Source organism: Myotis lucifugus, unplaced genomic scaffold (genome assembly GCF_000147115.1).
Source record: "Myotis lucifugus unplaced genomic scaffold, Myoluc2.0 scaffold_168, whole genome shotgun sequence".
NCBI classification, from domain to species: domain Eukaryota; kingdom Metazoa; phylum Chordata; class Mammalia; order Chiroptera; family Vespertilionidae; genus Myotis; species Myotis lucifugus.
Window position 1 is genome coordinate 2,441,924 of NW_005871216.1, and position 25,795 is coordinate 2,467,718.

General features: G+C 43.4%; 1 protein-coding gene across 10 annotated transcripts in view; it reads left to right on the top strand.

Annotated features, from left to right (window-relative positions):
• FGGY (FGGY carbohydrate kinase domain containing) overlaps positions 1-25,795 on the top strand; it is a 402,394-nt gene that overhangs the window by 218,283 nt on the left and 158,316 nt on the right. For all 10 annotated transcript variants that reach the window (XR_002831041.1, XR_002831042.1, XM_023759980.1 and 7 more), the window contains one exon: positions 10,037-10,140. Coding sequence is in view for 8 of the 10 variants with exons in the window: in XM_023759980.1 (XP_023615748.1) it covers positions 10,037-10,140 (104 nt within the window). In the remaining 2 variants the exon portion in view is untranslated. The remainder of the gene's footprint in view (positions 1-10,036; positions 10,141-25,795) is intronic.

Consider the following 25,795-nt stretch of genomic DNA (forward strand, 5'->3'; position numbering starts at 1 on the left):
GTATTTTTACACTTTTCCTTGGAAATCATCAGTTCTCTTTCCAGATGTGCTATCTGAGGCTCAAGGAACTCGGGCTCACTTGCAGTGAGTAGGTGGTGGTGTCTGAACAGATCTCCCTGAAAGCACCTTCTAGCTGCTGCCCATTCCCCTCTAGGGCCTGGGACAGGCACAGGAAGGAGAGCAAAGCCTGGCCAGGCTGCTGTCCTGAGAGAGTGGGCGACAAGAGCAGGTGCAAAGGAGGAAGCGGAGGGCTTGATCTTGGTCTCTGCTGAAGCAGAGATGTCGTTCCAACTCTAGTTTTTGAAAAATGCCAGTGCATTCCTCCTGGGACTTTCTGTAATTCATTTCTGCTCTCATCTTGCACTCTATTTATTTACCTAAGCCTTTGTTCTCCTTGAAACGATTTCAGCCACATGTCATTCATTGGGGTAAAACCCTGGGCCCTTCATCCTGCTCAGGTTTTTGTTTTTGTTCCTCTCTCCAGCTGCTCTACATATCACTGAATTCTGACTCTCTGGCCTGACTCTTACCCGGTGGTGGGGGTCACCTTACACTCCCACCCTCCCTTTCCCAGGAAGGAGGCGGGGGAGTAAATTCAGGATCCAGCCTCGGGGATCTATTTTTCTTTTCTGTCTCCCTGTTGTCTGAAGCTTGGGGCAAGGTTAGATTAATCAGTCTAGGTGTGGTGGAGGCCTGTGACCCTCCCCCGGGGAAATCCTAGCCCCATAGAAACTTGGCCTGGTTCTGGCTCTCAGTGTGAATTCCAGGCTTTGAAGACTCTGTCAATGTTCAACTAACCCAGCAAAACCTCTGGAGGTTTGCTGGAACCGAAACTCCGCCAAGGGAGGAGGGAGAGAGCCTGGCATCTGAGGCTGGGGAGAGAGGAAAGGTAGCATGCCAACTGAGATCTTTTTCTCTGAAATGTCAGGCCTTTTCCCTTAGTTGAAGTGTCCTGAAGAGTCTATCTGAGCAAGTGCCGCCTACTCCTGGCATTTTTCTGGAGCATCTCACTGGTCTGCTCTGTGCCATTGAGGAGGTCATGGAGGCTGCTAGTTTCCATCTCCAAGACTCGAGGAGCCTCCAGATAATTTTATAAATGAGACCGTTTGTCTAGGAGCAAGAAAGGGGTGCTGAAGGTGACCTAGTCCTGGTGTCTCCCAGGAGAAACTAGACACTAGCATTTACTTAGCAGTTCCTATCTCTCAGGCGCTAGGCTACTTGCCTTACAGGGTGGCCAGCCATTCCATTTTGCTCAGGACTGGAGAGGGTGGCCCTGGGGACACTGGATATACAGTGCGGAAACCAGGAATAATGACCCTGTGAATAGATGCCATTATTCCCACCTTACACCGGAGCAGACTGAGGTGCAAAGAGCTGAGTTAGCTTATGGAAGTTTGCACAGCACACTTGAGGTGCTGCTGGGACTCAAATATAGGTGGGTCTAACCTCAGACCCAGAGAGTTCCACCACACAAATTCCTCAGAAGACAAGGCTTGTCTCCTTCATACTGTGTAGCCCAGCAGCCTTGCATCATCTGATTATCTCTCTCCTGTGTCTTTGTTTTACTGCAATGCCTTCCCTCCCTCTCCCCTCGCTCTGCTGACTGACATAGCTCCTGCCTCGCCTCCTTCAGGAGGCCCTCCCTGACCATCTAGGCTAGACCAGGGCTCAGGGCTCCCTGCTTTCATTAGACTTATTCAGATCTGAGTCACCGGCTATTCCATGCTATCTTCAGAGCGTCTGCCTGTACATCTTTTCACTTTGGGATCTTGTAGAATGAAAGGAAACAACTTCCATCTTTAGATTTCTCGCTGGGGATCAATACATAACTATTGAATTAATTAATTTATAAAATATCAGAAGGCAGCTGTATGATTTAGATTCATAGTTTTAGGGCTATTTAAGGATTAATTCCATCAGCTACATTTGTGATACTTGGGCCAGTTCTCTTAATTTTGGTTTCTTTTTTTCAGAAAGCAATTTTTGTGAGTTAGCTTAGTCGTTTAGATTGGATTTCAACTTGACCATTTATATGTCTAATGCCTGTGAGCAAAAAATTGGCTTTTATGAGGTCATAGATGAGACTGTCCAAGTTACCTGAAGGCTGTGCTGAAGTTTGGAAAAAAATGAATTTCTAAAATCAAGTTTTTGCTTTGTCTTTACTGTGGATTTTGCTCGTGTTTCCTAAGTCTCAGATTTTCCAGCTATTACATATTAGCCTACCTTTGAGATTTTATCTTTTGGGGTAGAAGGGAGGAACAGAGAAGTGAGATTCAGTTGTTGGAGGGTCTAGTCTTTGTTCTCTGGCTCTCACAAGGCTCTTGTGCTGGCTTCTGATTGGTGCAAGTTTATGGTAGAGTGTGGCCTTTAGGCAGAAATGACAAGTGCCATCACCAAGTTGAATTGCAGTGTGAAGGGTACCATATGTTATCGTGGCTTTTAGAGATATATACAGCTCATGGTTTCTTCTCAGTAATGTTTAAAATGTTAGCCTGGATTGTTATTACTACCGTGCGCACTCTTTCTAACTCCCCTGGGTCCCCCATTATTCTGTCATCAGTGTATACTCAAGGACAAAACAAATGTCCCAATCAGTCTAAGTAAACCAAATAACTCTGGCATGGCACACACCATGCTGAAAGGGAGGGCTTGAACTGTGATGCCAAGCCCTGCTGTTAACACCAAAGATGGAGAGATGTCAGTAGTAACAACAATGGAAAAATATATTGAGTAAACTATGCTCTACTCACTTAATCTTTGTAAGCACCCTATGAGCTACATACCACCATCATGGCAATTAGATAGATGAGGGGACTGAGGCGCAGGAAGGTTAAATGATTTGCCCATTTTGCCAAACTTAAAATCAGGCGGTCCAACTCTAGAGCCCTGGTTCTTAGCTGTTATGCTCTAACTAGTTCACGTACCTAGTAAAAGTCTTCCTCAGCTTATTTAGACAAAGACCTTTCCTATCATCTTTCTGGCTCTGGGGAGGGTGAGATGTGGGGGAGGTGGATGGTGACAGCGTCAAGGGATATAACATTTCTTTGTAGACAATCCTATAGGATTTTCTTTGAAGGCTAACCTACTTTAGGATTGAGATTGGATGAATTCTAAGCCACATTTTTTTCAAAGTCAGGTTGATGCTCTGTCAAACAATGGGATCACGGAAATCTTTTCAGCTGTGTCACTCCCCTCATTTGTTGGGCTTGAGATGAACCCATTGGGCTTGCCTTTTGGCAAGAGAGCAGTAACTCCTGAAAGTGATCTGAGTTCAGCTGGGCTGTCTGCGAATGCTTAGAATTCTTGTTGGTAGTTGAAAAGAAAGGAATTAGGTTCTGTAGGCTCCATGAGACTTTGAGTTAGGTAGGTCTGCATGTGACACCTTCTTCCCCTAGTCTAGCTCCAAGGACCTGGGACAAAATACTTGAAAACACTCTGGTCTCATTTTCTCTATAAGTAAAACAGTGTGGTAGTAACTGCCTCTCAAAATCGGCATAAGAACTTCATACCACAGTATTTGCAAAGCGTCGGGCACAAGGTCCTTTCAATAATCACAAGGACCTCAGGACTTTACTCTTTACCAGTGACTTTGAAGCTTCCAAACAGGTCGTGTTGGGAGGCTCCAGCCATTTTACTCTAATCCACGAGTTGTCAGTCGAAACTCTCCAGGCTGTTTCACCGTGAAGTCATATTTAAGATACAGAGCATTCCCCAGGATTAAATCTGCTGCCTTTATGTAAAAAATGCCTTGTGCTTTACTAGTAAGTGTCTTGTGCTACACACATTCATTCATTTGTTCAACAACAACAAAAATCAGTGAGCAGGTGCCAGACCTGCCCTGGCCTCCGTTTGCTCCCAGTCTAATAGGTGGAGACAGCTATTTAAACACATAAATTACAGCTACAATGATAGCATCTGTACAGTGTCGTGCGGTAAGTACAAAGGAAAGGAGCTCTGAGGGTTTTCCCTAGCTGGGTGCCTGGTGGAATGGGTGGAGAAATGGTCAGGAAAGGCTTCTGATGGAAAGGCTGAGTCTTCAACATGCAGCCCCTGTTTCCCAGGTTGATTGCTGGGCATGGAATGTAGTGTGGACTTTTCTCTGCAGAGGGACCTGCATGAACAAATGCTCTGGGGCATGGAGGAGCCAGGCTCATTCAGAATTAAGCAGAAGGCTTTATACTTGTAGGTCTCGGACTGCTGTAGGTCTCAGACTTAAGAGCTCCCATTTGTTGAGTACTGGTTTATTGCGCATACATTAATATCCCCACATTGATTTTTGTAAGGTGAGTGTTGTTATCCAGAATCCCCAGACATAGAAATTGAGGTTCTGGAGACCAAGGCATTTGCTCCAGGGTATGTAAATGAAATTCCATCCTAAGTCTGAGGAGAACCATAATAACAAACAATAATAAAAACAGCAAGGCTTCCTGTAGTTCTAGTCGTGTTCTAACCTGCAGTGTCCTCTACAGCATCCACTAGCCACTTGTGGCTGTTAATGAATTAAAATGGACTAGAAGAGGAAGTTCAGTCCTTCAGTTGCACTAGCCATATTTCAGGCGCTCAGGGGCCACGTGTGCCTGGTGACATCTGTGGGCAGTGAAGATACAGAACTTCTTCATCATCACAGAGTGTTCCATGGGGCAGCACTGGTCCAAGTACTTTACCTATCTTAGCAAATCTGATCCTTATAACAGTTCTATGAGGAGGATACTAGTATTCAAATTATACAGATGTGGAAGCTGAGGCATAAACAAGAAACTTGACCAAGTCACACGATGAATGAGCCCATGTTTTTAAGTACAACATTATTATGCTACCCCATACATTATATTCTGTATAACAGAAATGCATATTCATCCAAAGATAGGATTCCGAGTCTTCTCATATATAGTCTGGTCTTCGGTCCTCTGCAGAGAAAATGGCTTCCGTATAATTCTTACCCTTTCAGGAGCTGACAGTTATTGGTGCAGGCTTTGCATACAAGAAGGCATTGTCTCCAGAGACCTTCCTCCCCAGGGACCCCATAAACCTCTTAGCCAGCTTAGTCAAGCAACTCATTTGATGGGATTTTTCAGTTTTTCATTACCTAAAAGGCCCAATCAGGAATCTCAAGTTGATACAGTCTTAGGTAATGTTCAAAACCCTTCTCATCCTTTTTTTCTTCAGAGATGTCTGAGGTTTGTTATTTTTAAAGATGCCAACATATTCATAGCAGACTTTTATTTTTCAAACATAGGGGAGAAACTTCAGACTAGGAGACTGAAATCTTGGTGAGCCTTACCTCTGCCTCTAAGTAGCTAAATAAACTTAGACTAAGTTACTTCACCTCTCTAAAATTCAGTTTCTTCAACTGTGATCTGGAAATCAAATAATACATATCACAGAGTTTTCTAAAAGCTAAATGAAGGGTGCAGTGTTTGAGGATGCTTTACAAGCTATAAAATACTTTTTATAGCTATAAAGTATGAGATAATTATAACATAAATGCTAGAACTTGGGGTGTTTTTCTTCTATATAACCCTTTAAAGTTTTCAAAGCAGTTGTGGCTTCATAAATTACAGGATAACCTACTCTTAATCATAACATTTGCAAAGTCTCTTTTCTTTATATAAATATAGTAGATATTCAATAAATGTTTGGATGGAAGGGTGGATGGTTAGTGGATGGAGGAGAGGGAGGGAGATAGCACATAGGGTAAATAAGAGTTCATGACATTTGAATTTTTCCTTTTTAATGTTGTTTTAAAACATATTCCTTCATATGAGCTGTGTTCTTGTGAATGTTGAGGGGTAGAAACCATTATGTAAGAGGCCCTGAGTTGATTCATAGACTCAGTAAGGTTGAATTTCTACTATTTGTTTTTTCATTGAATAAAAATTTATTGAGCAACTACCATCAGCTGAGTATTTGTAAGGTTTGGGGGAAAACACATTTGAATATGCCACTATTTGTGTGGGTGTGTGCCTATTTCTTCAGCTGCTAATTTTAAACTTTCTGCAGAATGCTGAATAAACTGACACTTGTACAGTTGTATGAGGGCCCAGCAGTGTTGAGGGTTGTGCTTGTCAAAATCTCATCTTGTGAATTGTTTCCTGATGTTACACGTGCAGCCCATGACTCCTCTATGAATTGCGAAATGTGTTTATTCAGAAAGGAGAAAGTTCCTCTTGCCCTGTGCTGCTTTCCCTGTTTTGGTCCTCCAAGCTCTGTGTGGTCAGAGAGAAAATGAGAGAGGTCAGCTCTCAGGGTCATGTGATCTCACAGCCGGCATCGGCTCTGTACTACTGAGTGTAGAGAACCTATCTTGAGGGGACATTGGACATGACCTGCCTCTTGCTGGTGCTGAATGAGCCTGGCTCTAGTTTTTCTAAGTCTCCACCGAGAGATGGGAATGAAGGGTCTTGGGAAGCGGTTACACTTTACCTGCTGTTTTAGAAGAAGCACTGTGAACATGTGTACTTAGAATGATTGAGAAAGGACCTACATTTGCGATCCATTTCTCTCACTGTGAATGTGAGGGAACAGTTCAAACTTTCAGGTAGTTTGGGGCAGAAATGGGGCCAAACCTCAGATTTTGCATGTTCTAAAGAGAGAACATGCAACTCTAAACCCATGGCGCCTACAAATGTTCCATGGTAACGGACACTTCCTAATATATTTCCTTTATATAAGACCATTCTAACATCATAAAGTGAGGGAGTATAAGGAGGACATGGGCTTTGGAATCAGACAGGACAAGGTGAATCCTGGTCAAATCCTACTCCTTGGACAAGTTACCCTGATTTTTTGCTTCTGCATCTGTTGAAGGGGAGAAAGTATATTTATGCTTTAATGCTGTAAAGATTAAATGAGATAATATTTAAAGTACTTAGTACGGTACCCAGCCTCTCTCAGATATCTGATATGTTTGCTGGAAAGGAAGAAATAATATACTATCTCTTATACAGAGTGAAGATGACATTGATGATAATGATGGTGATGGTGATGAGGGAGGAGAGGTTCATGGTGGAGTGACCGAGCTACCCTTAATCCCTTCCATTTTTAAACATTTCTCAATATCAAAGCAAATATATGATACTATTTATTTTCTTCATCTTATACAAGTTCTTTCTGTCTCCATTTTTTTCTCATTGTACCACATTAGTTCTCAGATTCTAGGCCTCGATATATCAACAATGAATCTTCTAACTTGAAAAGAAAGAGAAGTATTTCCCACATATTTCTTTTCTCCATTTGTAACCCCTTTCAGGATTGAATGATCCTATACAGTACACTGAGTGTGCTTATATATGTGGAACCAATACATGTGGATCATCATCAGAAATTCCCTGAACTTATTTATAACACTGTGGACCAGCAGTGGCCAACCTCTTTTCTGTTAAGGATCTCAGGATCAATATCGTTAAGGCCCCAATATTTTGAGATATACAGATAAGTGAACATCAATCACCTGGTTATTGCATTTTTATCTTGGAGGAAATCTAAGCCCCAGCAGTTTGGAATCAGACGCCCTGGGTGTGAATCCCAGCCCCGCTTCCTGAGCTGTGTGACCCTGGTTTCATTACTTCACATTTCTAAGCTTCGGTTTCCTCATCTGTATAATGGGGGTGATCAGAGTACCAGTCACCTTTGGTGGCTGTAAGAATAAAATGGGATATGTCTAAAGAGAGAACATGCAAAAAGAGTTCAATTAAAAGGAGCTCATGTCTAGTGTTTCTTCCTGTCCAAGAGCCTTTTGCCCTGGATTGGGCCCTGTGTCATTCAGGGTCCACCCAGAAAAGTATAAAGTGCTCTAAATATGTAAAAAAGAGGGAATTTAATATTTTAATATTCTGAAATGGTGACCCAGATGATAGAGGAGCTAGGAAGGGCTGTGTTTCCTTCCTAATATAAGCAAGCCAGAGAGAGGTCAGCAGATGGAAGCTGCTGTGACCCTGGGCTGAGGAACAGAGGAAGGAGGTGGTATTACCAAGCCCAAGGGTGGTAGACACCAGGAGATGTGGGAGTCATGGTGGCCCTGCCAGCAGAGCTGAAGACATGGAGGAAAAGCATCCACCAGACACTGGGACAGGAGTGGAGGAGACTTACTCTGGCTTTCCACTTCCCTCAGCCCTCAGGTCTCCTGGCTGACCTTGGCCGACTTGGCATCTGAGGACAGCAGTCTGCAGGGGCAGCCCCACAGTGCTGAGCAGAGCGGGGGCCTCAGGAAAGCCAGTAGCTCAGGACTCTTACAGGCTCAGTCGCAGACCTAACTGCTATGGTAACAGACACAGAAAAGTTTGAAAGAGTCTTACTTCCCCCTGCTGCTGGGCCTCTGAACAATAGCAGAGGTTCACAACTGGCTGTGCTTGGGAAGGTAGAATTTGGAAAAAGTGCTGGAAAAACCTAGAAAGCTGTTGTAATGTAAGAAGCCTTTCAGGGACCCCTGGATCCTGCTTTCTGGAAAGGTCTGCTTGCTGAGCAGCCAGCACCTTGAATATCTGGGGATTTGTGACTGGAGGAGACACCCTAGCCCGCCCTTCACCTACAGAACTTAGCATGGACCCACCCCCCTTGGGAAACCTCCTCAAACCCCTACAAATGAACTCAGCTGCCCCGCCCCCCATGTCTCTTACTGTCACATACTGACCCCTGCATTGAAATGGTCCCCTCCCTCCAGACTGTGAGCACCCAGGACAGGACCTGTCATCTTTATCCATGCATCCCCAAGCATTCATACTTTCATTCCCTGTTCTGTGCTAGCAGCCGTGGGGAGAGTGGGGGTCTGGGCTGCCAAACGTGGGTATGGCAGTGCCAGCTTCAAGCAGATTTCATAATAAAAGGAGAGGCAGGTGGTGTATGACTTTTTACTGGTGGGCTAGGGAAGTCTCAGGGTGCATGGGAACACTGGACAGGGAGGTTCTGTCTTCCAGGGAAGCCTTCTGGGGAAGTAACATTTGAGTTAGGGATAAATAGGAGTTATCCGGGCAGAGAGGCTGGGGAATGGTATTTCAGGCAAAGGGGAGAGCAAATGCAAAGGTCTTGAATTGGAGAAGAGCACTGAGTGTTGGGGATGGAGGACAACGGTGGCATTGCATGGGGCTGATGAGGTCAGCGGGAGCTGTTCTTTCATGCATCCCAGTCTATGTCCTTCCCCGAGCACTTTTCACCTCTTGCCTGTGTTATAGTTAGGAATGTTTGCATGTTTGTGGTTCCCACATCACTCCTACTTCTATTTTTGTGCATAGAGGGTGCTTGTTGGATATTTGAACAAATGGCAGCCAATTCTAGGCTCTAACAGTCTCTTTCGATCTCTTGTCACATTTGCAACTTTTCTTGCCCAGCCAGTATCAAGGAGTACAATCTGAGTTTGATACTTGGCTTGCCCAGCAAGTATCAAGGAGAAGCAGCCTGAGTTTATACCACTTATGGGAAACTCTCTGCTACCTGGCATTCTTTTAACAGAAACTCACTGTCCATCACCTTGGCTTTTACCATGCAAGTCCTGCAGTATGTATCAGCAAGAAAGGTGACCTAGAAAGATTTGGTCATCAAGCCTTCTTTGAGATTGAAATGTGATATATTAAATCAGATTCCATTCAGCATTGCTCCTTGCTAGCAGTGTGACCTTGGATGGGTCTTTAAACCTTCACATGTGCCTTTATTTCTCCACTGACATGTGTGTCATTTATAGTATCAACCTGACAAGATTAACTTGAAATGAGACTGCACATATAAATATTCAGCACAGTGCCTGGTATTGATCGAGCACAACAATCACTGATAGCTGCTGCCTGGAGTATTCTAATTTCATTTACTCCTATTATTACAATGTTAGATGCCTACAGTGACCAGAGTAAAGTAAATCAGAACCGGGTTCCTCGTCTTCCCCAGGCTGGCCAATATGCTCTTTTGGTTTCTATTTGAGACGGGCCTACGCATGGAACACTTGCTTTCTCAATGTTGCATGGCTATAAAAAAGAGTGTTTTGTGCTTGTTTTTAGCTGCCTTTTTTTTTCTTTTAAGAGGATTTTGTTTTGTTTTTGCTTTCTCACAGGAGTGATTGGAACAGATGTGAGAGGGCACGGCCTCGCTTGTGAGGGACAGCCAGTGACGTCTCGGTTGGCTGTCATCTGTGGAACATCTTCTTGTCACATGGGGGTGAGTCTGCCAGGCCAGGGTTGGGGGGAGGGCCCACGCAGGGGAGGGCAGCCAGGAGGAGAGCTGAGCTGACAGCCCTTCTGCCCCCTTGGCTTCTTCTCTTCCTGTAACCCGTGCTAGTCTAGCCGGGAGCCCGGCTCTCCCTACAACAGCCTTGCTTAGATTTGCCAGATCTTTTTCTGGGGGCCAAATTCTTAAAAAGTGTGAAAAGGGTTGAGTGTGCCTTTAACATCACCCTGGCCAGAGAGCCGAGGTGGTGTGAGGGATGAAACTGGATCCAAAGATGACAAGGCCTCGCTCCCAGACTGATCTCTCCCTAACAGGGAGCCGAGCCTTCTCTGCGAGGGTGTCTGTTTTCCTTGGCTGCTGAGCTCCCTCCCAATCGATATAAATCCATCTCCCTGGGAGCGGCCTGATGATCTATAGAATTAGGCTGCATATCATGACTTCAAAAGAACACTGATAAGCAATTTTCACTGTGTTAATTTTTCTCCGTGAATTAGTGGAAAGGCTTTCTCCAAGATTGCAGTTAAAATTTAGTGCCTGCCCTAAAATTTATATCTTTTTTAAATGCATGAGTCTGAAAGCATTCCATTTCGATAAGTACCCATTTCTACCATATTTTTATTTAAAAGTCATTACTCTGTTAAACTTAGATGGACGACTCCTTGGATTTTTCCCAGACAAGTAAAATAGCAGGGAGAATGGGGTGTGGGGGGAGGGGGGAGGAGGAAGGCAAAGTGGGGGAGACTGGGGAGATGAGCAAGGATTAGGGTGGGGTGTAGTCCAAGGTAGAAGCTCTGAATTATGAAGGGAATCACAGGCCATGAGAAACTGTTTAATCACTGTAGAGACCAAGGAGCCATTTTCACAGAGAAATATTTTCACAGGAGTGATCCTCTGCTCTTGTGTCTCGGGCTGTGCTAAACTTTGGGGACAAAAGGATGACACAGGGTCTCTCCTTGATGAGATGGAATTGTACCAGGTATTATAAGGCAAGGCCCCCAAATATAGATTCAGGTTCACTTGTGATATGGAGCATCTGCTATGTCCCAGGCATTGTGCAAGGTGTTCTCGCGTCTTCCCCTGTCACAGAGATGGTGGAGCCAACCCCATTGGTTTCCAATCCCAGTCCTTCCACTTCCTAAGTATGGGCCCTTGGACACGGCACTTGACCCCTGTGGGCCTCAGATTCCTCACCTGCAAAGCATGTAGACTTACAGTAGGGATGCCATAGTGCTGTGAAGATGGAATGTGATTGTGTCATGTGCTTCACGTAAGTAAGCACATCACTAGCTTTCCATCACTTGCTAGCACAAGTGTGTTTGGGCAGAAAGGAGACAGTGATGGACTCTGCCTGGGCAAGGTCGGGGCTTAGGTACCTCTTCTCGAGGGGCCATTTGTGTTGTGCTGGACTTTAGGGACATAGATTTCCTTGAACTCCACGCACCAAAAAAAGAAAAAAAGTTTTATTTGTTTTTCTGGGCAAAGTCTTAAATGGATTGTCTTTAACTGAGTTAAAAAAAAAAAAAACCTGGCCTTCCTCCCCTCAGTAGCCCCATTGTAAGGCCTAGCTGTCGTTGAAGGGAGAGACCCACAGAGGCCAAGGCTGCCTCCGGCAGGAGGGGCCACCGGGGCTCCAGCCCTTCGCTTCCTTGATGTGGCTCTACACTTGCCAGCTTGTCTTCACTGAACACTGATTGAAACCCGTATAAATCACCCGCCGCTTTCATCTAACCCCACGCCTGAATTCAGGCATCTTGACCCTGCTCAACCCAGATTTCCGGGCTGAATCCAACCCAAGTGAATGTGAGCGACTCTGAGACATTCCCGCTTCTTGGTCTCCTCGTCTCTCCGGCGGGATGATACTTTTCCTAAATTATTCATTTTATAAATTGGGCAACTCAGGCATGGAGAAGCCCAGTAATTTCCTCAAGGTCACAAAGCTATTAGGCTGGAGCTGTGAACTCAGATCCTTCTTGATGCCTGTCTGTGTCACCCAAGACTCTAAGGTGCCACAGAGGAATGGAGACGGCATGGGCTTTGGGGTCATCAGAGTGGGTTTGAACATCTGCTCATGCACTTCTTGGGCCCTGTGAGCCAAGGTGAGTTGCTTCACTTCTCTGAGCCTCAGATTCTTCATCCACCACATTGGGGGTGATGATGGCAGCCTCACAGGGTTGCTGGATGACATGAATTATGTACATCATAGACACTCAGAAACGATGGGATTCTTATTACACTTTCCCAGTGATATAAAAGGCTCACTCGAAGCAACTGTTTGGGCTTTACCGAGTTTGATGGGCAGCTGCAGTTGGTTGCAATGAATGAGGGCCATAAAATGCCAGTTTATTATGGTCACGTTGTACTGGAAATAAAGCCCCCGCCCCCACCCCGCTTTGTACTTGGGAGTGGGAAGGGACCTTCTGGGCCAAAGGGATTAATCATCAGCTTTAATGTTATGTGGTGAGGGCGAGACTGTGGTCATGCTGGCATCAGAAAGTACCTTTGATCTCGCTCAGGTGCTGGGTGCCCAGCGAGCCAGCAACAATAACACCTTTGTGAGGTCTAGGAGAGGTGCAGGTCTGAGGAAACACTCCCAGGGAAACTCAAGGACCCCCTTTGTTGTGGTTCTGGCAAATAAAACCACAACTGTCAGGAAAAATTCACCAAACAGAACACAGGGACCAGAGGAGACGGTGGGCTTTTGAAAAAAGTGGTTTTCAACCTGGTCTGAAGAATTCTTTCTTCCTTTCTGCTCACCCCTGACGTTCGTCATTCATAGGAACATGAATTCAAAACTTATAGGAACATTTTATGCTCCACAGGCTGCCTCTTCCTAGATCACCCAGAATGAATGAATGAATGAATGTCCAAGTAAACAAATATTGGTCAATAATAGGAAGCTCCCTACCTCCAAGTCCCTGTCACTTCCAAGAATCTGGGGAAAAGCTGAGGTTGAACATAACACTTACTAATCAGGCCTTTGATGTTTTAGAAGATGTAAGTGTGGGCTGCACATTTATCTTTCTTGTAGATGATTTAATTAACAAGAGGGGAAAAAATACTCCTCTTTGTTTTTTTGAACTCCATGAAAGCAGAAAGGCTTGTTCAGAGTTAATTACTAGCAAGTTACCAAAACCCAAGATAATGCACAGTTGGGGTCAGCCAGAGGTTGAAAGGTTACGGGGTCAGAGGGAGCTGATCCTCGCCATTACGCCAGCGCCTCTTGCCTTGAGCTGTCAAATCAGGTTGTAACTTGGCAGCTTGTCTCCAGCGAGCACGTCAGTGGGGAGCGAACCTGGGGAGGGGGTGGGGAACTTTTGAAGAGGTAAGGTTTGAACAGAACAATAGTTGGTGAGAGCCAGGAGTTACATCTGCATCTTAAATTGCTCAGAACTGAGGTTTCCACAGTCTTCGATGAATGTGGGGAGAGTGTTCCCTGTCACTGAGCGGGCATGGAATCTCAAAGACATGGGCACGTAGACGGCCCCACCACTTCCTGTGCGAGTTGAGGTAAGAGATGCCATTTTTTGGTGCCTCCGTTTCTTCCTATTGTAGGAAATAGTATTTACCCATAGAGTTATTTTAAGGATTAAATGAGGCAATCTTTGTAAACAGCTTGGCACTATATCTAGCAAAGTATATCTAATGTGTGTTATTATTAAAAACTAGACTAAGGAGGTAAAAGACATATACGTGGAAAACTACAGGACACTGGAAAAGGAGATAGAGGAAGACATAAACAGATGGAAGAACATACCGTGTTCATGGATTGGTAGAATCAACATCATCAAGATGTCCATACTACCCAAAGCAATCTATAGATTCAAAGCACTCCCCATTAAAATACCAATGGCATATTTCACAGACCTAGAACAAACTTTCCAAAAATTCATCTGGAATAAAAAAAAGACCCCAAATAGCTGCAGCAATCCTGAGAAAGAAGAACAAAGTAGGTGGGATCTCAATACCAGATATCAAGCTGTATTACAAAGCCACTGTTCTCAAAACTGCCTGGTACTGGCACAAGAACAGACATATAGACCAGTGGAACAGAATAGAGAACCCAGAAATCGACCCAAACCACTATGCTCAATTAATATTCAACAAAGGAGGCATGAACATACAATGGAGTCAAGACAGCCTCTTCAATAAATGGTGTTGGGCAAATTGGACAGATACATGCAAAAAAATGAAACTAGACCACCAACTTACACCATACACAAAAATAAACTCAAAATGGATAAAGGACTTAAACATAAGACGGGAAATCATAAAAATACTAGAGGAATCCACAGGCAGCAAAATCTCAGACATATGCCTAAGCAATTTCTTCACTGATACTGCTCCTAGGGCAATGGAAACTAAAGAGAAAATAAACAAATGGGACTACATCAAAATAAAATACTTTTGCACAGCGGGGAAACCATCAACAAAACAATAAGAAAGCCCATTGCATGGGAGAACATATTTGCAAATGTTATCACTGATAAGGGTTTAATCACCAACATTTACAGGGAGCTCATACAACTTCACAAAAGGAAGATAAACAACCCAATCAAAAAATGGGCAACGGACCTAAATAGATACTTTTTGAAAGAAGACAGAAGAAAGGCCAAAAGACATATGAAAACATGTTCAAAGTCACTAATCATCTGAGAGATGCAAATCAAAACGACAATGCGGTACCATCTCACACCTGTCAGAATGGCTATCATCAACAAATCAACCAACGATAAGTGCTGGCGAGGATGTGGAGAAAAAGGAACCCTCGTGCACTGCTGATGGGAATGCAGACTGGTACAGCCACTGTGGAGAACAGTATGGAGTTTCCTCAAAAAACTAAAAATGGAACTCCTATTTGACCCAGTGATCCCACTTCTAGGAATATATCCCAAGAAACCAGAAACACCAATTAGAAAGGATATATGCACCCCTATGTTCATAGCAGCACAATTCACCATAGCTAATATTTGGAAACAGCCTAAGTGCCCATCAACAGATGAGTGGATTAAAAAACTGTGGTACATCTACACAATGGAATACTATGCTGTGGTAAAAAAGAAGGAACTCTTACCATTTGCCACAGCATGGATGGAACTGGAGAGCATTATGCTAAGTGAAATAAGCCAGTCAGAGAAAGATAAATACCACATGATCTCACTCATTTATGGAATATAATGAACAACATAAACTGATGGACAAAAACAGATCCAGAGACAGAGAAGCATCGATCAGACTGTCAAACCTCAGAGGGAAGGTAGGGGAGGGTGGGGGTAAGGGGGAGAGATCAACCAAAGGACTTATATGCAAGCATATAGGCCTAACCAATGGACGGGGCAGGGCATGAATGGGGGGTATGGGGGGTAACATGGGGATAAGGACACATATGTAATAACTTAATAAAAACTTAATAAAAATAAATAAATAAATACATAAAAATAAAAACTAGAGGCCCGGTAAACGAATCTGTGCACGGGTGGGGTCCCTCAGCCTGGCCGGTGATTGGGGCGATTGGGGCCTTCTAGCCCAGTCCCAATCGGGCTGATCAGGGCTGGCCAGCCATGGGGTGGGACCACGGGAGGTTAGCCGGTCACAGGAGGTTGGCTGTGGGAGCACACTGACCATCAGGGGCAGCTCCTGCATTGAGCATCTGCCCCCTGGTGGTCAGTGCATGTCATAGCTACCAGCCGGTCCTAATGGTCGCTTAAGCTTTTATATATATAGATGGTTCATATATATATGTGGTAACAGATTGCAATTAGGGACAACAGGATGAACTCATGTTTAGCTATAGTTAGAGAAAGATGGATACATATGGAAACATTTATGGATATGTACAGGCATATAGGTTAGTAAAGTTATTTCCTAGCTCTGACAGCAGAGAGGGCCTAGAAATGACACCCCAGCAACTGGTTGTTACAAGGGCACTTGGGGCCCACATCTTGGTTTCTAATACTATTCTCTAACAAAAAGATCCAAGACTCCTTGGAGAAATGGTTGGTTCTAGGACTAGGCCAGGATTAGACAAGATGAGCCTGGAGCATCTTATAGCCTCAGAAAATAAGGAAGTAAGTGCTTAAAAATAATTAGTGATGGAGAATCAGGAGCCCATGGAGGGATCTCCCAGAGGCCAGAACTGGAAGGATTTGAGCAGCAAAGTAAAGTGGTATTGGTTTATAACCCAAAGTAAAACATACATGTAATGAGTCCATACTGATATAAATAAATGATTGAATAAATACATAAATGTGCAGAAGAGACAAATGTCCCCATGCAGGACAATTCCAAGTAGTTTATGTGGCTCTTCCCCCTTGAGAAGGTGGAGCATAACTTCCCACTCCTTCAGTGTGAGCTGCTCATAGTGACGTCCTCCATCGAAGACATTGTGGGAAGGGAAGGGGGTAACTTTACAGTGAAGAATCTGACAAACACTGCCTGAGCCAGGTGATCAAGGTCAGCATCAACAGTGGTGAGTCATGTTGGTAATATGTACTGGTGATATGATGTGATGAGAATTGCACTTTTGCTGGTTATCTTCCCCCAAAAAACCTATAACCACGATCTAATCATAAGAAAAAACATCAGACAAATCCCATTTGAGCGACATTCTACAAAATACCTGACCAGCACTCTTCCAAACTGTCACGGTCATCAAAGCACAAGGACGGTCTGAGAATTTATGGCAGCCAAGAGCATCCTAGAGAGATGTGACAACCAAATGGAGTGTGGTGTCCTGGATGGGATCCTGGAACAGTAATGAACATTGTGTAAAGCTAAGGAAATCTGAATACAGTGAGGCCTTTAGTTACTGATAGTCTATCAATGTCTCCCTTTATTGGTGACCTAATGTGTGATATTAATGATAGGAGAAACTAGCTGTGGGATATATGGGAACTCTCTATACTCCCTTTACAATTCTTCTATAATCTAAAGCTGCTAGTATTCTAAAATCAAGTTTATTTTTTTGTTAACAAATCATTTATTAAATCAATCTCTCAATAAGGAAACATCTTGCATTTGCCTGGCTACGTGCTAAGCGTATTAAGGTAAACAAGGCAAAGAGTCCTCACTGAGAAAGAGACATGGAGATAAGTACAACACAGGGGTGGTGACTACGGTACACACAGGCCTGGAGTGTGGTAGGAATATGGAGAGTCTTCAGCAGACCAGGAGGTTTTTCAGAGACTGTAGGGACACAGTTCCTGCAGGCTCAGTTTCAGGCACGAGGCCCTGGCCCTCCTCGTCTCCACTTTGTTTTTAAAAGACAGAAAAGAATACCAGACAAAAACAACAATAATAATAGTATCTGCAATCACTTACACTGTGATTACTATATTCCAGGCACTATTCTAAATACATCCATAAAAATTATGTAGTCTTCATTTAAAAAACGGCATATAGTAGGTGCTCACTAAGTATTAGTTTTCACTTTTTTCCTTTTAACCCAAATTGTGTAGCTACTCTGACATAGTTCAATGTTCTACTCTTTTGGTCCCTAGCACAGACCACAGGTATTGTTATTTTTGTGTTAGTGGTACTGACCTGTGTTTCAGATGAAGCTGACTTGCATTGTGGTTCCGTGTCTCCTGTGCCTCCTTTTGGCCATCCTGTCTGGTTTCGAGCGAGGTGCACAGTAGATGCTTAGTGACTTCAGGGTTGGATTGGTCCTCCCTACCCTCACCCCCTATCCAGAGAAATGTGCTTGGATTTTCCGAGTCTCTTCTCACTCCTTCCTAACCATTGGGGTCGTCATTTATCATCTGTCTGTGCTGAGTGGGGCCTGACTGGTTGGGGAAGCCCCCGGGCCTGAGGTGCTGTCAGTCTGTCCACCCCCCCGCAACTGGACCAAGATATCTGGGGGTCCATTTGGCCTCTTGAGAAGTAAGAGTTTCATTGGACAGTTTAACTTTCGTGGGTCCTGAGAGACACACACCTGCTGTCTCTCCTTTCCTCCACCACGGCAGTCCTCTCCAGAGCTTTACATACCTACACACCACCCCCACCCCATCGTCCTGTGCCCTTGGGAGAAGAACATAACTCCCCACCCCAGCAACTCCTCAGGATGCACCTTGGCTTAGTGGTCTCTGTTCTTTTAGGGAAAGAGAGTTCAGAAGCACTGGAGTCTGAGAGCTATAACCAGAGAACAGCTGCCCCAGGCCTCGGCACACTGTTGGACTCCGGACTCACTTCCTTAGGGTGATGACCATAGTGGGGTCTGGAGCCTCTTCACACCATTGGAGGAAAAAGCTCCCCCTCAGCAAAGGATGTGGCCTGCGCCTGGGGCACTGCATTTCACCCAGGCCCGTGTTGGAGGGACAAAGGATGCTCCACATCATGACTTAAAAGGGAAATGCAAATTCAAACCACAGTAAGATCAACTACACCGATTAGAATGGCTGAAGCTGAGGCAAGGATGTAGGGAACTGGGAATCTCCCACATGGCTGGTGGGAATGGGAAATGGCTCAACCGCTTTAGAAAATAGTTTGGCAGTTTCCTACAAAGTGGCACCCACTGTGAACCAGCCATTGCATTCCTGGAAAAGCTGGGCAGTACTGTCTGGTCCCATGTTTCTGGAATCCCACAGGAGCACAGCAAAGTCAGGTGTTGAAACAAGGCCTCTCAGAAAGGTCAGAAACAAAAGCCTCTGGCGAACGTCTGTCAACTGGCCTGAGCCTTCACCTGCTCTCCACAAAAGATGGCAGAGTTCCTGGGAGAACGGTAGCAGTGCCAAGGGGGGGGAATAAAACCGGCAGCAGTGACGATGATGGCAAATATTCACTGTGGGCTTATTGTGGGCTAAGAAACTTGAATATATTATTTTATCTAATAATATATTATTTTATATATATATATATATATAATATATATATGTTATATATATTATATATATATATATATATATATATATATATATATATATATATATATATAAAACCTTATGCAGTTATCAGAATTATCCTCCCATTTTATAGGGACTGAAACTTAAGTACTTGCCCAAGATCATCAAGCAAGTAAGTCCTAGAGATAGGTTTCCGACTCGGGCTGTTGGACTTCAGAGCTTACCAGTATATGCTCAGCTCTTACAGAACTGTGAGAGGGAGGCTGGGGAGGGGCTGGCCACGTGCACCCTGTTTTGCGGGAATGGGGGTAAAGTGATTACAAGGCAGATCTTTCCCAAAACTTGATGAGAACTGCAAAGTTAGGGCTGGATTGCAACTAGACCACAATGCTCGTATCCTCCCTCCTTCCCAGTCTTCCAAATCACTGCCTTTCAAGAGGCCACCCGTCTAATGGTAACAATAAAAATAAACAACCTCACTTGTCACCGTCGTCCCCTGGGAGGAGAGTATTTATGAGACTCCTTATTTAATCTTCTCTGTTCCCTGCTGCTCTGTGGTCAAGCACTGAATTAGGCAATTTGAAGACAGGCGGCTGACTTCCCAACTCATGGAGATGTTTTTGTGTTCCTTTGGAAGAGCACGAAATGAAAACCACACTGATTTTTTTCCTCTTCCTATTTACCACTCATCTGCTGTGTGGGTGACTCTGATACTGCGGCTGCTGAGGGCGATCTAGCAGCTCTGAAAATGTTGGTGCTTTTCCAGTGGTTCAGTGGGGATGAAAAGATGCTGAAGCAGCTGTTGTAGAGCCCTCCCTAACGATCAGGTACTATGCCAAAGGCCTCAGCATACTCAGCTCATCTGTTATACATACATTTAGTTCAGAGGTTTTAGTATTTTTGCCTTGTTGCTTTTCTTTCATTTTTTTTTCACATTCTCCAACTCTCCTTGTGTGCTCCAAGGGCCTCTTTGTTCATACATTAATTAAATTTTCATATTTTTTGCCCCCCAAAGTCATCAGAGAAGTTTGGAGTAGTTTGTATCTTTCACTTAACCAGTGTTAAAAAAACAAACAAACAAACAAAAAAACAGAAGACATAACATCTAAAAGACCAAAGATCGCCTGGCTGGCGTATCAACCTATGAATCCGGAGGTCATGGTTCAATTCCTAGTCAGGGCACATGCCCAGGTTGCAGGCTAGATCCTCTGTGTGGGGTGTTCATGAGGCAGCCGATCAATGATTCTCTCTCATCATTGATGTTCCTATCTCTCTCTCCCGCTCCCTTCCTCTCTGAAATCAATAAAAAATATTTTAAAATAAATAGATAAAAGAACAGAGATCTCAGAAGAATCTGTAAGAAATTCTTTAAGTTATCCATGCTGAAGGATTGAAGTGGGACGTCTCTTTCTAATGAATATTCAGTGGCTCCCTACTGCCGGTAGAAAAAAAAGGTTCAAATGGGAAAACTGAGTGAACATTTGGCCATGTTTTTATAAATTTGGAATATATTCAATTAAAAAAGATTGGAACTCTTAAATCTTAAGGAGCTGAAAGTTACTGTAATGCTGTATTGTATTTTTTAAAACTCTTACTGAAAGGTAATTCACGTACCATAAAATTCACTGCTGCCATGTATTTTTAAAACTTCTAGAGAATTCAGTAAAGTTTGAGAAAGATTTAGTGCCCATCGTTTAGGTTACACTGTGGAATGATACCAGCATGTGGTCTTTATTGCTTACAGGGGTAACAGACATCTATCACAAAACCTTAAGTTTCTATGTACATTCACCTAGTGTAGTACCTGACACATGCTAAGGGTCTAGTAAATATTGTACTTACTGAAGGACGACAGAAATATATGGGTAATAGTCATTAAGATTTGTTGAAGAACAGATTGTATCATACCAACTTGATTTCCTTTTTGATGGATTGACAGCATATGTAAGCCAAATAGTCTTCAATGAGGCTTTAGTTTCCTTCCTTGACAAACTGACCCTTCCCCCTTGACATAGCAGCATTGGTCACAAAAGTGCATCACCTGAGAACTGAGGTTTACCACTGAATTATACCTTGAAGTTGGCCAAACGCAAATACTATACACCAGTAAAACTGGTGGGAAAGGATCAACATGATCCAATGGCCAGATTTGTGTTTGGGCTTTTCAGCCTTTGGCTTCATCCTTCTGTGGAGTCAGGCAAAGACTGAGCCTTGCTCCTGTTGGATGAGGGGACATTTACCTGGAGGGTCTTGGAATGATTGGTCAGCTGCCTGGGATGCTTGACTTACCATAACGGGACCTCCCTTACTTATGCACCTGTTATCTGCTTACATGTTAAAATTAACTGACTGTTCCTCCGGTTAACATGTAACTCATAGCTGAGAGATTTGCTATGATCTTAGAAAACAGGCTAGAGTCTCTAAATTTTGAGAAATGGCCCAAGAAAAAGGAGATTGAGCTCACACAGAGAATGGCTAATTAGATTAATATACATATTTGTTCTTCAGTATTATGCAAGTCACTAATTTGCATGGAACTGACTACCCTAGTAGACTGAAGATGGTCCTGAATATTAAGTCTGATGATTTCACTCTCCCAATTAAAATCTCTTGGCAAATCTCCTTAACTAGCTGGGCATTGGAGATGGCATGTGATCAGGGCCCTGGCTGCCTTTGGCCTCATCTGCTATCCCTCATCTTTCATCCCATGTTCTGGCAGGTACATCCACTCATCCTTATCTGAATTCCATGGGACCAAACGTGTTTGAGAATAGAAACTATCCAGATTTTAGAAAGTTAACAGAGTCTATATAGTGTATATTACATCATACTGCCAGTTGGGTCTTGAGCGGCTCTTATAATCAAACACATTAATATTTCTATAATAAAACTTATGAATATTCATACCAAGTAGGTTCAATAGATCCTAAATAACTTGAATAGCTAGATAATATTTTTATCATCAAATGAATCATGAAAGAACTTTTGGTATTTGAAATGCTTTGGGTTAAAGAAATATAAACCTATAATTTCTCTTCTTGAATATTTGTTTTCTCTGCCAGGAATGTCTCATTTCCCTTCTACCTGTGAGCATCATCATCACCAGAATCATCATCATTATTATAACTCACTCTTATGGAGTACCTTCTATGTTACTTAATACTGTCCGTGGTTCTCATTGTAGTATGATCCTCAATGTTCAGATGAGGAAACTGAGGTATGGAGAGGTCACAGAACAAGAAAGGAGGAGCTAAGGTTGAACCAAGAACGGGGTGCCAGAACCTGTGTTCTTAGTCACTCCGCTATCGTTAGTCTGTGTCTTCCTGAAAGTTCCAATTCAGTTGTCACCTCTGTGAGGCCCTCCTCCTCCCTCTCCACCTCACATTCAGTAAATTGGACCCTCCCATCTGTCTGTGCACAGTTCTAGGGCAGCACTGATCCTTCTCTGTCTCCCCCACAGGCCTGAGCTCATTGAGGAGTCTCCTTCATGCTCTGTCTCGAGGGCAAATAGTAGATACTCTAGTTTACCCAAGTTCACCCAAAGGGATATGCTAATAGATAGCAAATAATTTGGATTCCCAGTGAAGTAGATAGTAAGCGCCAAATCACAAGTTCAAGGTTGTAAAATTTTGATCTAAAAAAAATGCAAAAAAGAAAACATTAGGTCGCTGCATGGTATGTAAAGAAGAGCGATTCACAGGGGACAACATTTCAGGGATGAGCAAGGGACATGTTATACTTAATGATAGCTAGGGTTTATTAGATACTTACCATATGCCAGTTTCTGTGCAAGGCAGTCTGTGTATAGTATTTTTAATCCTCACAACAAATATGTGTGATTAATTTAAGTAAGAGAAAGATATAGCCATGTTGAAGTTGGCCAAACGCAAATACTATATACTAGTAAAACTGGTGGGAAAGGATCAACATATAGCCATGTTTTAAATTAGAATAAAGGAGCCCTGGCTGGTGTGGCTCAGATGGTTGAGCATTGTCCTATTCACCAAGAGATCTCTGGTTCAATTCCTGGTCAGGGCACATGCCCTGGTTGCGGGATTGATCCCTAGTAGGGGGTGTACGGGAGACAGCCGATTGATGTTTCTCATCTCTCATCAATGTCTCTCTCTCTCCCTCCCCCTTCCTCTCTCTCTAAAATCAATAAAAATATATTTTAAAAATAAGATAAAATAACGCAGAATAAAGGGTAATACTAAAATATTAAGAGGAAACTAAAGTTAAATATTATTGGATGGTAGTAGCCCAAAATGGCCCAAAAGAGTATATTTCTCACCTAAGACATAGTGGAATTGAGGTCAGAGAGATTATGGTGGTGGGGAAGCCATGTCTGGCTGGGCTTCTGTCTTTCATATCCATTTCTTAGAAATGTTAATGTGGTTCCTGAAGAGTATCTCATTATCCTACCCAATACTGGGTTCAGTTTTGAGCTCTGCTTTTGGAAAAAGCTGCTGGAACCTGGAAGGGACCACATAATACACAGCTACGATGTTTAAGAGCAAGTAGGTCCTCAAGCAAAGCTTGGGATGCTTAGGAGACATGGGGCACTTCAGATTGCTGAAGAGAAACCTCAGCGGTTGGCTTTATCTTCTTGTTTACAAAAGTTTTTGTGATGGTAAAATGACTAACTCTTCTTGGTGCTTTAGAGTTTGTAAAATGCCTTGTGGCATTTGATACTCAGAATAACCACATGAGGCAAGCAGAGCAGGTGTTGTTTTCTTTTGCAAAATGAGGCTCAAAGAAACTGAGTGGTTTGTCCGAGTCCCACAGCTAATGAGTGATAGGACCACGACTCAGATACAGATATGAGCAAACCCCCGATGCATCCTTAGTCAGTCCATCTTCATTTACTCAAATCAGAGGATCCTGCAGCTGGGGAAAGTCTGGTTTATCGCTGGAAGAGCTCCTAATTCTGTCCCTAGTCCCCCTTGTGGTTGTCAATTCTCCAGAGATGCAAGACAGTGGTTCTCACTCAATGTGCATAAAATGTACCTGGGAACTCCTTAAGGTTGTAATTCCTCAGGCCTTACTCCCACAGGGTCTGAGTCAATAAGTCTTGCTGGGAAGGAGCATATGTGAATCTGTCATTTTAACATGTGCCTAAGTGATTCTAATCAGGACCTTTCAGAACAACGGCTTTAAGCTCCTTTGGAGGAGCGAGTACATCTTTCCATCACTGTTTCCTCTGTGCCTAGCAGAGCACCTTGTACACGAAAGGAACTCTAGACTTTCCCTTGGTGAAGGTCAGAGTGAAATGAGTGAATGTAAAATTAGTGTAAGATGAAGTCAGTCAAGCTGGACAGTTCATCATGCCCTGCCAGTCTGGGGCACACTAGAGGGTCCCTTGTCTCCATCCTTTCAAAGGAAGGCTGTCTTGGATAGACAAACAGTTGGGACTTGGATAGAGTACCTGCTAGACCCTGCCAACAATTAGGGATTTTGAATGCTTATTTTCTTATGCAAAGCAAGATGAAGGGATGTAGTGAGACATGCCATTTGCAGCCTTCTACAGACAAACCCAGAAACCAAAAGCACAGACACACCAGGAAACCACAAAGGCCTCAGATCTTTCCGTGTAAATAGGAAGTCAGAGTTTACTCTTGAAACCACAGTGCCGAGCCCAAGTGCAGTGTTGAGTCCAGCTCTCTGCCCAGCCCTTCCTTGAGCCCGGGCACAGATGAAAGACGATGCCACTTGGGTGAAATTGTTTTAGATGTTTGTTCTGAGCAGGGCTTGGAGGAAGCTTCTTTTGTTTGTGCTGGTGCATAATATGGAACACAAGTGCAGATCAGACTTGAAAGAATTAATTGGTCTCCCTGGTTTTTCCCTGCAGTGATACCTGAAACCCACATTTCCTCCTCAAAGTAATCTTAACCCACATCCATTCACAGAGCATTTGCCATTGACAGTCATCTTTCACGTGCCCCATCTGTGGACCTTTGGGTCCAGGCACATAGCAGTGGAACATTGGTGGACACTTAATATGTGCTCTGTGTTTGTTGGATTGACATCTGTAATCTCATTTGATTGCTACCATTACATTGGGAACTAATAAGTAGGATACAAATGATTACCACCACTTTGAGAAAAGGAAAATGCAGTGTGGTAGAAAAGACCTGGTTTTGAAGTCAGATAGACCTGTGTTCAAATCCAAAATACTTCAGCTTTCTTATCCAGAGTCCCTTCTGTTTTTCAGCCAATTGTTTTTGAGCAACTACTATGTACCGGGCATTGGAGTGAAAACGGTGAGCCACAGTAGGCACAGACCTAATTTACAGTCTAGTGGAGGAGGTGGGTACTAAGTGGACAAGCACAGGATATGGATCATTACAGACCTTGATGAGTGCTTTAGGTTTGTACCCTGCTAAGGGGAATGTAAAGTGGTGCAATCACTGTGGGAAACAGCAAAGCATTGTCTGATAAATTTGAATATGCATGTATCGTCAATTCCATTCCTAGGTAAAAACCTGGAGAATTATTTATTATACCTGTGTACCTGTGCATACCCAGAGACAAGTATATACAAGAGTATTCATTCCATTACTTTACATAGCCCCAAATTTGAATCAACCCAAATTTCAGTCAATAATAGAATGAATGACTGAATTGTATTATATGCCTACAGTGGCATGTATACTTAAAACAAAGGAAAAACAGCAAGATAGAACAACATAAATGAATCAAACAATTTTAAGTGAAAGAAATAGGATATGAAAGAAATAAAAATTATTTTATTCATATAAAATTAAAAAAGAGGCATTAGAACAATACATTTTAGGAACCCATAATATAGG